At 32.7% G+C, this 12,576-nt stretch overlaps 1 protein-coding gene across 2 annotated transcripts in view; it reads right to left on the bottom strand.

The window, feature by feature from the left end:
* PCDH11X (protocadherin 11 X-linked) overlaps nt 1-12,576 on the bottom strand; it is a 145,040-nt gene that overhangs the window by 63,142 nt on the left and 69,322 nt on the right. For both annotated transcript variants that reach the window (XM_088833771.1, XM_088833769.1), the window contains exon 2: nt 10,864-11,452. In XM_088833771.1, coding sequence (XP_088689897.1) covers nt 10,864-11,403 — 540 coding nt within the window. In that variant the 5' untranslated portion in view covers nt 11,404-11,452. The remainder of the gene's footprint in view (nt 1-10,863; nt 11,453-12,576) is intronic.

Raw genomic sequence — 12,576 nt, 5'->3', positions numbered from 1 at the left:
CAATTTGATCTCTGGTGCCTCTGCCTTTTCTAAAACCTGCTTGAACATCTGGAAGTTCATGGTTTACATACTGCTGAAGCCTGGCTTGGAGAATTTTGAGCATGGCTTTACTAGCGTGTGAGATGAGTGCAATTGTGTGGTAGTTTGAGCATTCTTTGGCATTGCCTTTTTTGGGATTGGAATGAAGACTGACCTCTTCCAGTCCTGTGGCCACTGCTGAGTTTTCCAAATTTGATGGCATATTGAGTGCAGCACTTTCACAGCATCATCTTTCAAGACTTGAAATAGCTCAACTGGAATTCCATCACCTCCACTAGCTTTGTTAGTAGTGATGCTTTCTAAGGCCCACTTGACTTCACATTCCAAGATGTCTGGCTCTAGGTCAGTGATCACGTTATCGTGACTATCTTCGTTGTGAAGATCTTTTTTGTACAGTTCTTCTGTGTATTCCTGCTACCTCTTCTTAATATCTTCTGCTTCTGTTCGGTCCATACCATTTCTGTCCTTTATCGAGCCCATCTTTGCATGAAATTTTCCCTTGGAATCTCTAATTTTCTTGAAGAGGTCTCTTGTTTTTCCTATTCTGTTGTTTTCCTCTATTTCTTTGCATTGATCACTGAGGAAGTCTTTCTTATCTCTCCTTGCTATTCTTTGGAACTCTGAATTCAGATGCTTATATATTCCTTTTCTCCTTTGCTTTTCGCTTCTCTTCTTTTCACAGCTATTTGTAAGGCCTCCTCAGACAGCCATTTTGCTCTTTTGCATTTCTTTTCCATGGGGATCATTTTGGCCCCTGTCTCCTGTACAATGTCACGAACCTCCGTCCAGAGTTCATCAGGCACTCTATCTATCAGATCTAGTCCCTTAAATCTATTCCTCACTTCCACTGTATAATCATAAGGGATTTGATTTAGGTCATATCTGAATGGTCTAGTGGTTTTCCCTATTTTCTTCAGTTTAAGTCTGAATTTGGCAATAAGGAGTTCATGATATGAGCCACAGTCAGCTCCTGGTCTTGTTTTTGCTAACTGTATACAGCTTCTCCATCTTTAGCTGCAAAGAATATAATCAATCTGATTTCGGTGTTGACCATCTGGTGATGTCCATGTGTAGAGTCTTCTCTTGTGTTGCTGGAAGAGGGAACTTCCCTGTTGGTTCAATGGTTAAGAGCCTGCCTTCACATGCAAGTAACATGGGTTTGATCCCTGGCTGGGGAACTAAGATCCCCAGAAGGCTGTACACTATGGCTAGGACCCAATGCAGACAAATAAATAAAGAGATTAAAATCTGTTTTATTAATCTAGCTATTCTGCATGTAAACTGGTTTTTTATTTAAGACTTCTAGTTTTATTAAAATCCGGTCATTTTACCACTTAGATATTTGATCTAAAGCATCATTTGAAAGACAAAAATAAAGCTCTAGGCCAGCTAAATATCCCTGAAAGCTCAAGACAGGTTTTCTGGAGAAAACAGACTTCAGAGAATGTCCAGAACACTAAAAGCTACAGATGGATAAACTACTTCAGAAGCCAGCCAACAATGTTTCAGCTAAGTGCTATATATTGCCATACATACATGTGTATATATATACACACACACACACATACACATACCATCCGCAATGAGTAAATTTTCACTTTTCCAGTCCTATGAGTACTTCCAGTTAAAGGTGCATTCCCACACCACTTCAGTGGCTTTCAAAGGCTTAAAAAGGATGGGATGGCCATCACGACTTCTTTGACTTAGAGAGTTCTAGAATGGTTTTGGAATCTAGGATAATGAGGTATTTGAAAGGGTCATATGGTGTTGATGAAAATGGTATGGCTATCTGTAGGTAATCCTTTAGAATCATTCTCCTTACAGAAAAATTAAAAGATTTTAATGTCTCCTGCAATTCATAAAATCTATTAAATATTTAATTTCTCAGAGAAAAAGCATTGAGACACTACTAAATGAAGTCAAGAATATAATAGTCAAAATGTGAATTTTATAATTTTTGTGAATTCAACCAACCTAAGTAGCCTTCACTTCATATTTATTTATTGAAGGGAGCTGAATATCTAAGTTAATTTAATAATCATTAGTTTGTTCCTTCTAGTAAAGGCTATGGTTTTTCCAGTGGTCATATATGGATGTGAGAGTTGGATTGTGAAGAACGCTGATCACCAAAGAATTGATGCCTTTGAACTGTTGTGTTGGAGAAGACTCTTGAGAGTCCCTTGGACTACAAGGAGATCCAACCAGTCCATTCTAAAGGAGATCAATCCTGGGTGTTCATTGGAAGGACTGATGCTAAAGCTGAAACTGCAATACTTTGTCTACCTCATGTGACGAGTTGACTCACTGGAAAAGACTCTGATGCTGGGAAAGGTTGGGGGTGGGAGGAGATGGGGACGACAGAGAATGAGATGGCTGGATGGCATCACCAACTCTGTGGACATGAGTTTGAGTGACCTCCGGGAGTTGGTGATGGACAGGGAGGCCTGGCGTGCTGTGATTCATGGGGTCGCAGAGAGTCGGACACGACTGAGCGACTGAACTGAACTGAGTTTGTAACTAAGCATGGTTATATCTTCCAGCTTTTTGTTAGCTATATGTACTCTTATATTCACCCATACAGTCATTCAGTGACTTCAATAAAGCACTATATTCAACTAAAAGTAATCTATAAAGTTCTACACTTCTTAATTTATTTATAATCCATTAAAATGTTTTTTTTAATTTATGCATTCCTACATTGTTTATAACATCACTTTGTTCTTCTGTTAACTATTTACTTCATTATTATCCTTACTGACAGCAAGGGTCTCCTTGTCCTTAAATTAGCTACTTTAAATGCACACTTCTAAGCAAACTCTTGTCCTCAGTGAATATAATGCCCCCCTCATAAACTAGGAAAACATACCAATATCCATGAAAGGCTAGCTCTATCAAATCTCTTATCTGAAAACTGACATTTAAAACACTTAATTTAAATGGCTAAAAATTAAAAATTCAAATTTTTCATATCTTTCCTACAGAATCCACTGCAAAAGACAATTGTGACTGACTTACAAGAAAAGAAATAGGAAAATAAGAAAAGTTTTCAGTGTGGAAAAAGACAAGATAGAAAATCTTATATTTTAAAATGGCATATGAATGAGATGTAAATAAAGCAATTCCAGATGGTAGAAGCTATATATTTGAAAGTATTCACATTAGAAGCATCATAGTCATATGGAAGGCCAGGAGAAGGGAAAGACAAATTAAGAGAAGGAACCATTTGATTAAAGAGGTAAGCTAAAGAAGGTAATTGGTCGTTTTAAAATGAACTAAGTCTAGAAATATATGTGGGGCCAGTGGCATTGATTAAGAAAGATAATAATGCTGTCACAGTTTCCTCTGTGTACATATAACAAAATATGCATGAAAAGATTAGATTGTAAAATAAGCTTTTTAAAGACTATAAAGAATAATTTTAGAAAAATTGGGAAGACTATAATTATTCTTAAACTACAGAGAAAAACTGATAACTGTTTATAATACAATTTTCTTCAAGGCACTCAGCAACTTTTAGATTTTTTTTTTATTTCATTAATTTTTATAATATCCCTACCTGCAAGATAAGGATAATTTTAATTTTTTCCATTATAAAGGAGAGGAATTGGAAGCATAGAAAACAAGTTTGAGAATTAATATAATGGAAAGACTCATGTAATTACCACCACTAGAATAGGAACTAACATTTTCATCAAAAAGATTTTATTTCCAATCTCAAAATTGTTTTGAAGATAAGTGTTCAGAGAAAGTATGACTGCCATAATTGAAGGCCTAGTAAAAAGTAAAATATCAGAAATTACTGAGAGTTCTAGGTGAAAATCTACTACAAATAGATTGGGAAATTTTAACTTATCTGAAACTGAAGACTTAAAGATAATTCTGTTCTTAATGTCAGAATGAACAATTCAAGATAAAATGTTCTTTTAATACAGTGAATGTTTTCTTCCTTACTATCATTAGTGTGAAATATACTCCCCATAATGCGTGTTACAAGCTCCTCGGGGCCAGTGACTATTTTTCAAACATATTTTTATCCCTCAAGACTTTGTATACTGGGCACTCATTAAGTATATTTTAAATTTAGATGACTAGAATTGGACTAAGATATTAGTTAGTAGTCAATTACTGTTACGACTAAAATTATTTAGTAGAACAGCTTTCCATTCTTTAGAGTTCCACTTCATTCTATTAAAGAAACTTAAAGTAATGGACTTCTATGTTTAAAATAAGAAAAAGAATAAAAATGTTCATGAGAATATCCTGATTCCATAAAAGTAAAATTATTGATTGAGATCTCAAGGATAAATATAAATTAGGCTAGTTAAAATGCCTTGTTTTTTGAATGAAACAAAGTTTAAAAGTACTTTTTTCAAAAAGTCTTTTATTTATACCTCCTAGTATATAACTTTGTATTACTTTTCTTAGTTTACCTGAAAGTTTACATATGTCTACATGCAGCAATTAAAATATTATGCCACTGGACATTCTTTGGGGCTTCCCAGTGGCAAATTACCACTTTGGGGGCACCGGTGGTAAATTACCTACTTGCCAATGCAGGAGACATAAGAGATGCAGGTTCACTCCCTGGGTAGGAAAGATCCCATGGAGGGCATGCAAGCCACTGCAATATTCTTGCCTGGAGAAGCCCAAGGGCAGAGGAGCCTGGCGGCCTGTGGTCCATAGAATCATACAGAGCTGGACACAACTGAAGCGACTTAGCATGCATGCACAATTTCTGTACCATCTGAGCCACCAATGATGCCCTAAACATTCTTTAACTGTGTTAAAAAAAAAAAACGAAAAAACAGTATGTTTCTTATGACTCGTCATCTAAATTTACATCTTATATTTCACAGCAACTGAAAAATATATGCAAGCAAAAATCAATGTAAAAATAATATTTCAAAAGTAGTTATTTAAGCTATGTGTTTTAAAGTTAAATTTAAGCTAATACTTTATTTTCTCTGGTGCATTCTACCTGCATTCAGAAACTAAAAGATACTTCAGGAAAGATATCCTAAAACTTAATTTGTAGTCAAAGTGATTTATTTGAATCTATTGAATTATTCACACTTTTTATTGATTTAGGAAGATGAATGAAAACTGATAAATACAAAGGGAAAGTAGTAATTTTTTCAGCATTTTATTTTGAAATGAGTACTATTTTCATATGCATTTTATATTTTTTGCTAAAGATCATTTCTTCAAAACTGGTCCAAATTCACAGAAAGCTTGGTAAAGGCATAAAGTGTGGTAAAAACATAAAGCTATATAAATTAAATTCTTTATTATGTCAAAATCAGAAATTTCCCCCCAAATGACCTCACTGCCTTTATCATCACTTTTGAACAAGAAGTTTTCAACTCAGGTGCAAACATTTTACCAATCCATTTTTTTTTGGTGTAAGACTGAATGTAAGATCATATTTCAGTTCTCTGAGTGTTGTTATACAGTCAGTATAAAGTGGTATAGGCAAAAAATAATAATTTATGCTCAACTAACTACACACATTGGAATACTTATTATTTAGATTACTAGCATCAGTAAGAATTATGGGAGCCAAACATCATGTTTTCATTAGAGTTCTATACCAAATAATTTTGACTTGTAATTAAATACATATTTATTTAGGTTGTAAGTCATTACTTTTGGCAGGCACAAAATCAAACATCAAACTGATTTTTATTTAGATATAGTGAACAATGGAATAACAGATCAATAAACCTGTGCCCTATATTAATTGATATAAAACTTATCAGTATTTCTTAGAGCTCATTGCTATTATCAGGTCAAATAGTAGAACGTGAGTAAATTAATCAAAGTTGGGGACATATTTGTTCTTCAGAATCTCAATTTGTAAATGCTACAATTGAGCTATCTAAAATGTCCTACATATATGTGCTTCACTTGGGACTATTAATAACACATGTATTTAATGAAAGGTAGTAATGAACTATACTCACCAGGACTCTGACAATAGCAATGAAGTCAAAAGTTACTTAATCCTATTAGTGTCACACTCTCATTTTAATAAGACCTGACAACATTAATAAAGATACATTTATGAAGAGAATGAGTTTTATGTTGTCATTTTTCCCCACTGGAGGTGCACTTTAATAATAACCTCCACCTTTCAGGGACCTAACGGTCATTAGCATTTGATTGTCATCTCTTTTACTTTTTAACACAGATCAAAAATGTTAATCTGCACATCACAGAATTCAGAGAATATAAAATCAAGTTATCTTAAAGTGGAAAGGGTGAATTTCCAAATAAAACTTCATAGTAGAAAAATTAATAAATCACTATATTCAAACCCTTCTGAACATCTTTAGGGGCAACTTTGTTCTAAAGCAGTGAAACACATTGTTATACCATATTATGCCTCCAATGGCATTATTGAATCTGTACTCACTCCTTCTGATACTACATACTATGTTAAGCTATGCATATATATGATAAAGAAATATTAATTCCTTCAGAACAATAAAGTTTGCTTGCTTTTTGCCTCCACAGCACATTATTCGATGTCTCATTCTTGGCAAGTGTATTCAAGATTACTAAATCTAATGGTAGACACAATTTTCACAATGTGGATTTTCTAATCTCAGATTTCAAAGCAAATCTAAGTCTAACTTTACTTTCATAAATCCAAGTTCTTGATCAAGAGGGAAGATGTTAGGTTCTCATTAATTTTAAAAGTAAAAATCAAATGTATCTTATTTTAAACAAAACAGAAACAAGGACCCAAACCTTGATTACTTGAAGACTCTGTCCAAGATTAAATTTTTTTGGAGGTGGATGGAAAATATGAGGATGCTTTATGAGATGGGCAAAGATGTGTGAGGGCTTCGAGTGTGGTCACCAATCTGAGAAAAACTTGATCTTCACGCTCCGTCAACACAGTCAACCTTTGAAACACTGTCATTCGTGCCTCAAAGGAACTAATCAATATGCTGTTACTGAACTAGTATAGAAATATTACTATTGATATATGTGGGGGAAGATGAAAATCTGAAGTAGAAAATGAAGACATATGCAACATCATTACATAAACTAATTTCCCCTGAGTTCCAACCATAGGAAGAAGTAGATCCCTGTGGTTTATATCCATATCCTGAGTCAGATTGGGTGCTTGAAGTATATTTCTATTTGTGAATATACTGTTTTCCTGATGCCAAGACTTAGAATTTGAAAAGATATTTTCTAAGTAACAGGCCATCGGAAAAATAAAGCGGAAATTAGAAACACACTGTAATTTCCTACTCCTGGACAACAACTCTATCAAATACTACTAAGAATCAGTGGCATATATGTAATAGATGACACATAGATGCAGATAATCATATATATAGTATAAAATGTGCATATATGTATGTATAACTTACATGTAGTGTATACTATATACCATGTATAATATATATAGTTTAAAATATATTATTTAATAACATTTTAAAATGGTATATTTATCATATATTAAAATGGTATACATGCACATAAACATATATATGTATATAATAGATATATAGTTATAGATCTTTAGCATGGCTAGTCCAAATTAAGGATAATTAAATCAGAATATCATGGGAAATTCTCATTATAGCATGTGTTTACTTGAAACAAGGAAAAGAGATTTCATTTCTGGATGCTTTTTTAAGTGACAATTTTCACATCAAAAACTTTTATACATGAATCTTTTTTTCTTTAGAGTAATCTAATCTTTCAAAAAAGCTGAAATTTAACCTTGCCACGGTCATATAAGCTTTATTTTACCATAACTTTCTTTGTACTAAGCAGAATCACTTGTTAATCATGTTACTCATTCATTCCTTACTTTTTTTTGCCTTCTTCTTTTGTTTCTTTTCCCTCCTGTTAAACTTTCTGTGATCCCCACTCTCAAGGTTATCTGTCTGTCTGTGTTTCTGTCAGTCAAATCTAAGATTCAGAAGACCTTATTCTGGTTTCCAATTTACTAATCGTATCAGTAAAAACAAAATAAATTATTACTTTGAAATGAAATTTTCATATATTTAAAATGCAAAATAATAACATTTTCCTGTTTATTTCAAAGCACACATAATAGCATAAAAATGTATAAATGAAATTAAACTATATGTTATGGTTTTGAAGATCAATATTATAAGTTTTGTCTAGACTACTTTTTATTATACACAATTTGACATTTATCAAATGACTGTATTTTCAGTTAATTATCTTGTTAATTAACACACATTTGTTAATAACAAGACCTTTCATGTGTAAATTGACATAATTTTCTCCTTTATCTTCCTTCTCTCCCTTTGTTATCTGAACATTTAAGTACAAATCTTATACTTCCTTAGGCTGAACTGTGATTTTGCTAGTCCTATCTATTCAGCAAATATAAAACAAGTTATTATTAACTCAATCTTCAATCTATTCTGCAGGACAAGGTATTTTTTTAAAATAAATTATTATGGTTGGCTTACGTTCAAATTATAACACTTTAATAAAGTTTATGGGTGAATTGTAACATGTTTATTTTCTTTCTTTTTTATTTGACTTCCCTATCCCCCCAGTATATATGCCACTTTCATGACAGGACCTTTTTGTAAGTCAGGGTGCACTCAGTTTGCCCATGGGGCCATACAAATGCCCCAGTGTTTTAGGTACAGCATATAGTTCACTTTTGGCTTAGAACACATTCTAAAACAGAATGAAATTTTAGAGCATTATCTATTTCTAAGACTCATCTCAGTACGTCTAGTGAGCCTGTCTTCATGTCACTTGCTGACAATCTTTCAAAGAAATTCAAATGAAAAAAGACTTCAACAAACCTAAATCATGCCAGTGGGTTTATTTGTTTTCTTTTAATTTGTTAAGCAGCTTTCATGACTAACATAAATTTCTTGGAATTTCATTAAGTTGTCCGGAGGGAAACATGACAAAATTGTTCTTTGAGTAAAGCACTACATTTCAAAATAACACTTTTGTCAGGATAGTTGGGAGAGATCCTATTACTAATTCTTGATTTAAATTTGGTAAGGTCTCATTTTGATTTCAATAAACTATTTTTTCTTTGTTTTAGCTGTGCTCTCCAATACGGTAGCCAGTTACCACAATTGGCTATTAAAATTAAGACTAAATAAAATTAAAAATTCAGTTCCTTGGTAATACTAACCACATTTCAAGTACTCAACAGCCACTTGTGACCAGTAGCTACCATATTTGATACTACAAATTACAGAACTTCCCTCATTGCTGCATAGAGTTTTAATGGACATTTTAACTTTAGAGATGCTATTTAAAGTGATAAGCCTCACATTTCTATAAACAGTTAATTTTTTCAATGCATCTCCAAAAATCTTTTATGCAGGCATATCTACCCTCTACTTAGTGCTTACTCTTCCCAATTCTACTCCTGTAACGTTTATAGCACCATCCTCATATTGTGATTGGAGAAACTAAAGTTCAGAAAGATTAAGCTGGAGGTGGCTTTTCTAGTTGGTGGCAAGCACAAAATTGTGATCCATATCTTTCTGACTCCTGCATATTTTTCCATTTCATCAGATAAGGGGATACCATTGCAGGGACCTTACCTAAAAATGCTCATTTATAACATCATCCTTTTTCAGTTTTTATGTCTTATAATTCACACACAAATTTTCATTTCACTTGAAATTACTCAAAAGATTTCTAGAGTAAGATTTCTGAATGTATTTATAAATAAATACATCTCCACAACATATCAGCATCAGCAAAAATCTTCAGATGATATACATAAAAGTATCTTATTTATATGTTCTTTTAATAATTTTAACATTGGTCATCATGATAATCATAATCTGGTAGTGAATAGTCAGAAAATGCTTATAAAACTTTGAAAAGCACTTGACCATGTCTATATAATATCTGCACATTTGTTCTTTTATACATTTGCCAAAATCATTCAAGTGATTATGTATGTATTACTTGGGTATGTATTATTTCACATTCCCAAATCTGAGTTTTATACTACTCTGTATACCACATAGGTAGTTAAAAGGAATTCCCTCTTCATGATTTTAAAGAATATAAAATGTTTCATCTATTCTTCCCTCGGCATTTCCCATCACAAGGCCCAAATCAAACCAAAAAAGGTTCTTTGGAGTAAGGAAGTTTTTAGCTAAAAATAAAACCTTACCTTTCATAGCAAAAGCATGTTCTGTGTTTTCAAAGACTTGGAACAAAATGAAAACATTTAACATTAACAACACGTGTCTAAAATTTAATCGCATTTTGTAACTCAAGAGATGCCTAAAGATCTTTCCTCGACTTGGAATCAGCATGAAATATTTTTGTTATTACTATGTAAGTGTAGAAATCCTAGTAATAAAAAAGTTCTATTCACCCCTAAAGTAGATTTATTTGGCCTCTTTTCAAATGACAAGATAAAGCTTTCTGTCTAAAATAATCACTTAGAAAAACTGACAGGTTTTGTGGATTCGTTCTTAATGCTTAGATTTGCTTGTTTAGACCAAGTTTGAGGCAGAGTCATGACTAGACAGATTAAATGTAAGATGTTGGGTAAGTTATTGATTTGTAAGCAGCAATGCTGAACTCCTTGTCTGACTCCTGTAATAGATTGTTAGTGGAAACACAAACAATTGCTTGAAAATGAATATACTTAAAATGATTCTTAAACCCCATTCCATTGTAAAAATTGCATTGATAAATTTTCTCTGCTATTCTTTAAACTTTGAATAATTGTGGAGATGAATTACTCAAAGTATGAAGTACACTAAGATCCCCTTTTTTTCTCTTTAAAAATTGAGCTATCTTTAACAAAGTATTTTTAAAACGCACCTTAATTAGTTGGTAGTTTTGAACTCCGTTTATTCCTGTGTCTGGATCAATGGCCGCTGGGAGAGCATATCGAGAGTTTATAGCCGAGTTCTCTGGAATTGAAATATTGATAACCGTTGCAGGGAATAATGGTGCATTATCATTTATGTCTTCTATCAGAAAACGTATTTTAACCAATCTAAATATTTCATCCGGCAGAACGGCAACCTCCACTTCATAAAAGCAACGGGTGTCCACTATGATGCCAGCACACAATTTCTCACGATCAATGCGAGCTCCAGTAGTGAAGATCTCACCTGTGCCCTCTTCAATTCGAATCAATGGTACATCTCCGGTCTTGTATACTAACTTGAACTGCATAGGAGTTGTTAAAGACTTGTCTGGAATTAGCGACAAGTTGAGGTCTTTCAGCAAGTCGCCTATGAGGACGTTTTCTGGCATTTCTTCCCGAATGGTGTAGTTCTTCTCCTGGGCGCCAGACTGAAACACGACACATGCTAACAGAACCGCAAATATATACGTCCCGGACAACAAGTCCATACCAGGCAGGATTGCACTAGGGTTTTTTTTTTGTATCCCCCACGGAGAACTGTCAAAGAGAAGAGAAAAGAAAGAGGAAGAAGAAATTATTAAAGTCAAGTACTAAATGTAAGTTAACTAAATGCTTAGTTTTAAGTTGAAATCATTAAATGAAATAACAAGGTCCTACTGTATACCACAGGGAACTATATTCAATATCCTGTAATAAAACATAATGGAAAAGAATATGAACTAGAATATGTATATGTATAATTGAATCACTTTGCTGTACAGCAGAAATTAATAAAACAACCTTGTAAATCAACTACACTTCAATAAAATTAAAAAATACCCAAATCACTAACTGAAAACACTAGCACAGTAGACTCTGTTAAATAAACTAATGACAGATTTGTTTTTACTTTAATATTATACATTTTTACATTAAAATGAAAGATAAATTAAGCAAGATACCTTGAGTATATGCGACCCAGAATATTTATAAAGGTGTTCACCATTGAGGAAATATATAAAAGATAATGTTATAACAAGATAGCTAAAAGTAATGCATTATGGCAAAAACCACTAAAATATTGTAATTAAATTAAAATAAATTTTAAAAATAAAATAAAAGTAATGCAGTATTGTAAAACAATTGTCTTTCAATTAAAAATAAACAATTTTTTAAAAAAGATAGTCAAAACTAATAAAAATAATTTAAACATTTCATTCAATAGTTAAGGAAAAGTAAAGGGATATTTGTCACCAATAACAAAAATATACTCATTTACTCTTTGTTACAATGTGGCTTTCAAATGCAGTTCTTCCAAGTGAAATGAATGTTTTATGCAATATCCCATGCGTTCAGCTCTGGGCATCAAAATGTAAATATAGATCTAGATTAGGAAGTTTGGATTAAAGAAGAAATGTCTTTTCAGGGAGAGAGGCTTTGATATGGCAAATGCTTAAACATGTGAAGAACAATTGTGTGTGAAAAGGGGATTAAAGTTGTCTTTCTTTGAATGAGAGGAATAAGATCTGGTATAAAATTAAAAGGAGGCAACCTTCAGATCAACATGAAGAGCTGTCTATTAATTCCAGAAAAAGAATGATTTTCAGGAGAGATTGAATTCCGTATAGTTGAAGATACTGAAACAGAAGCTATATCACCAATTTAAATTTGTATATTTATGA

The sequence above is a fragment of the Moschus berezovskii genome, chromosome X (assembly GCF_049115385.1).
Source record: "Moschus berezovskii isolate FMDL1 chromosome X, NW_MosBer_1.0, whole genome shotgun sequence".
Lineage (NCBI taxonomy): Eukaryota > Metazoa > Chordata > Mammalia > Artiodactyla > Moschidae > Moschus > Moschus berezovskii.
Note: the sequence above shows the minus strand (reverse complement) of the source record. Positions and strands in the feature narration are given on the sequence as shown.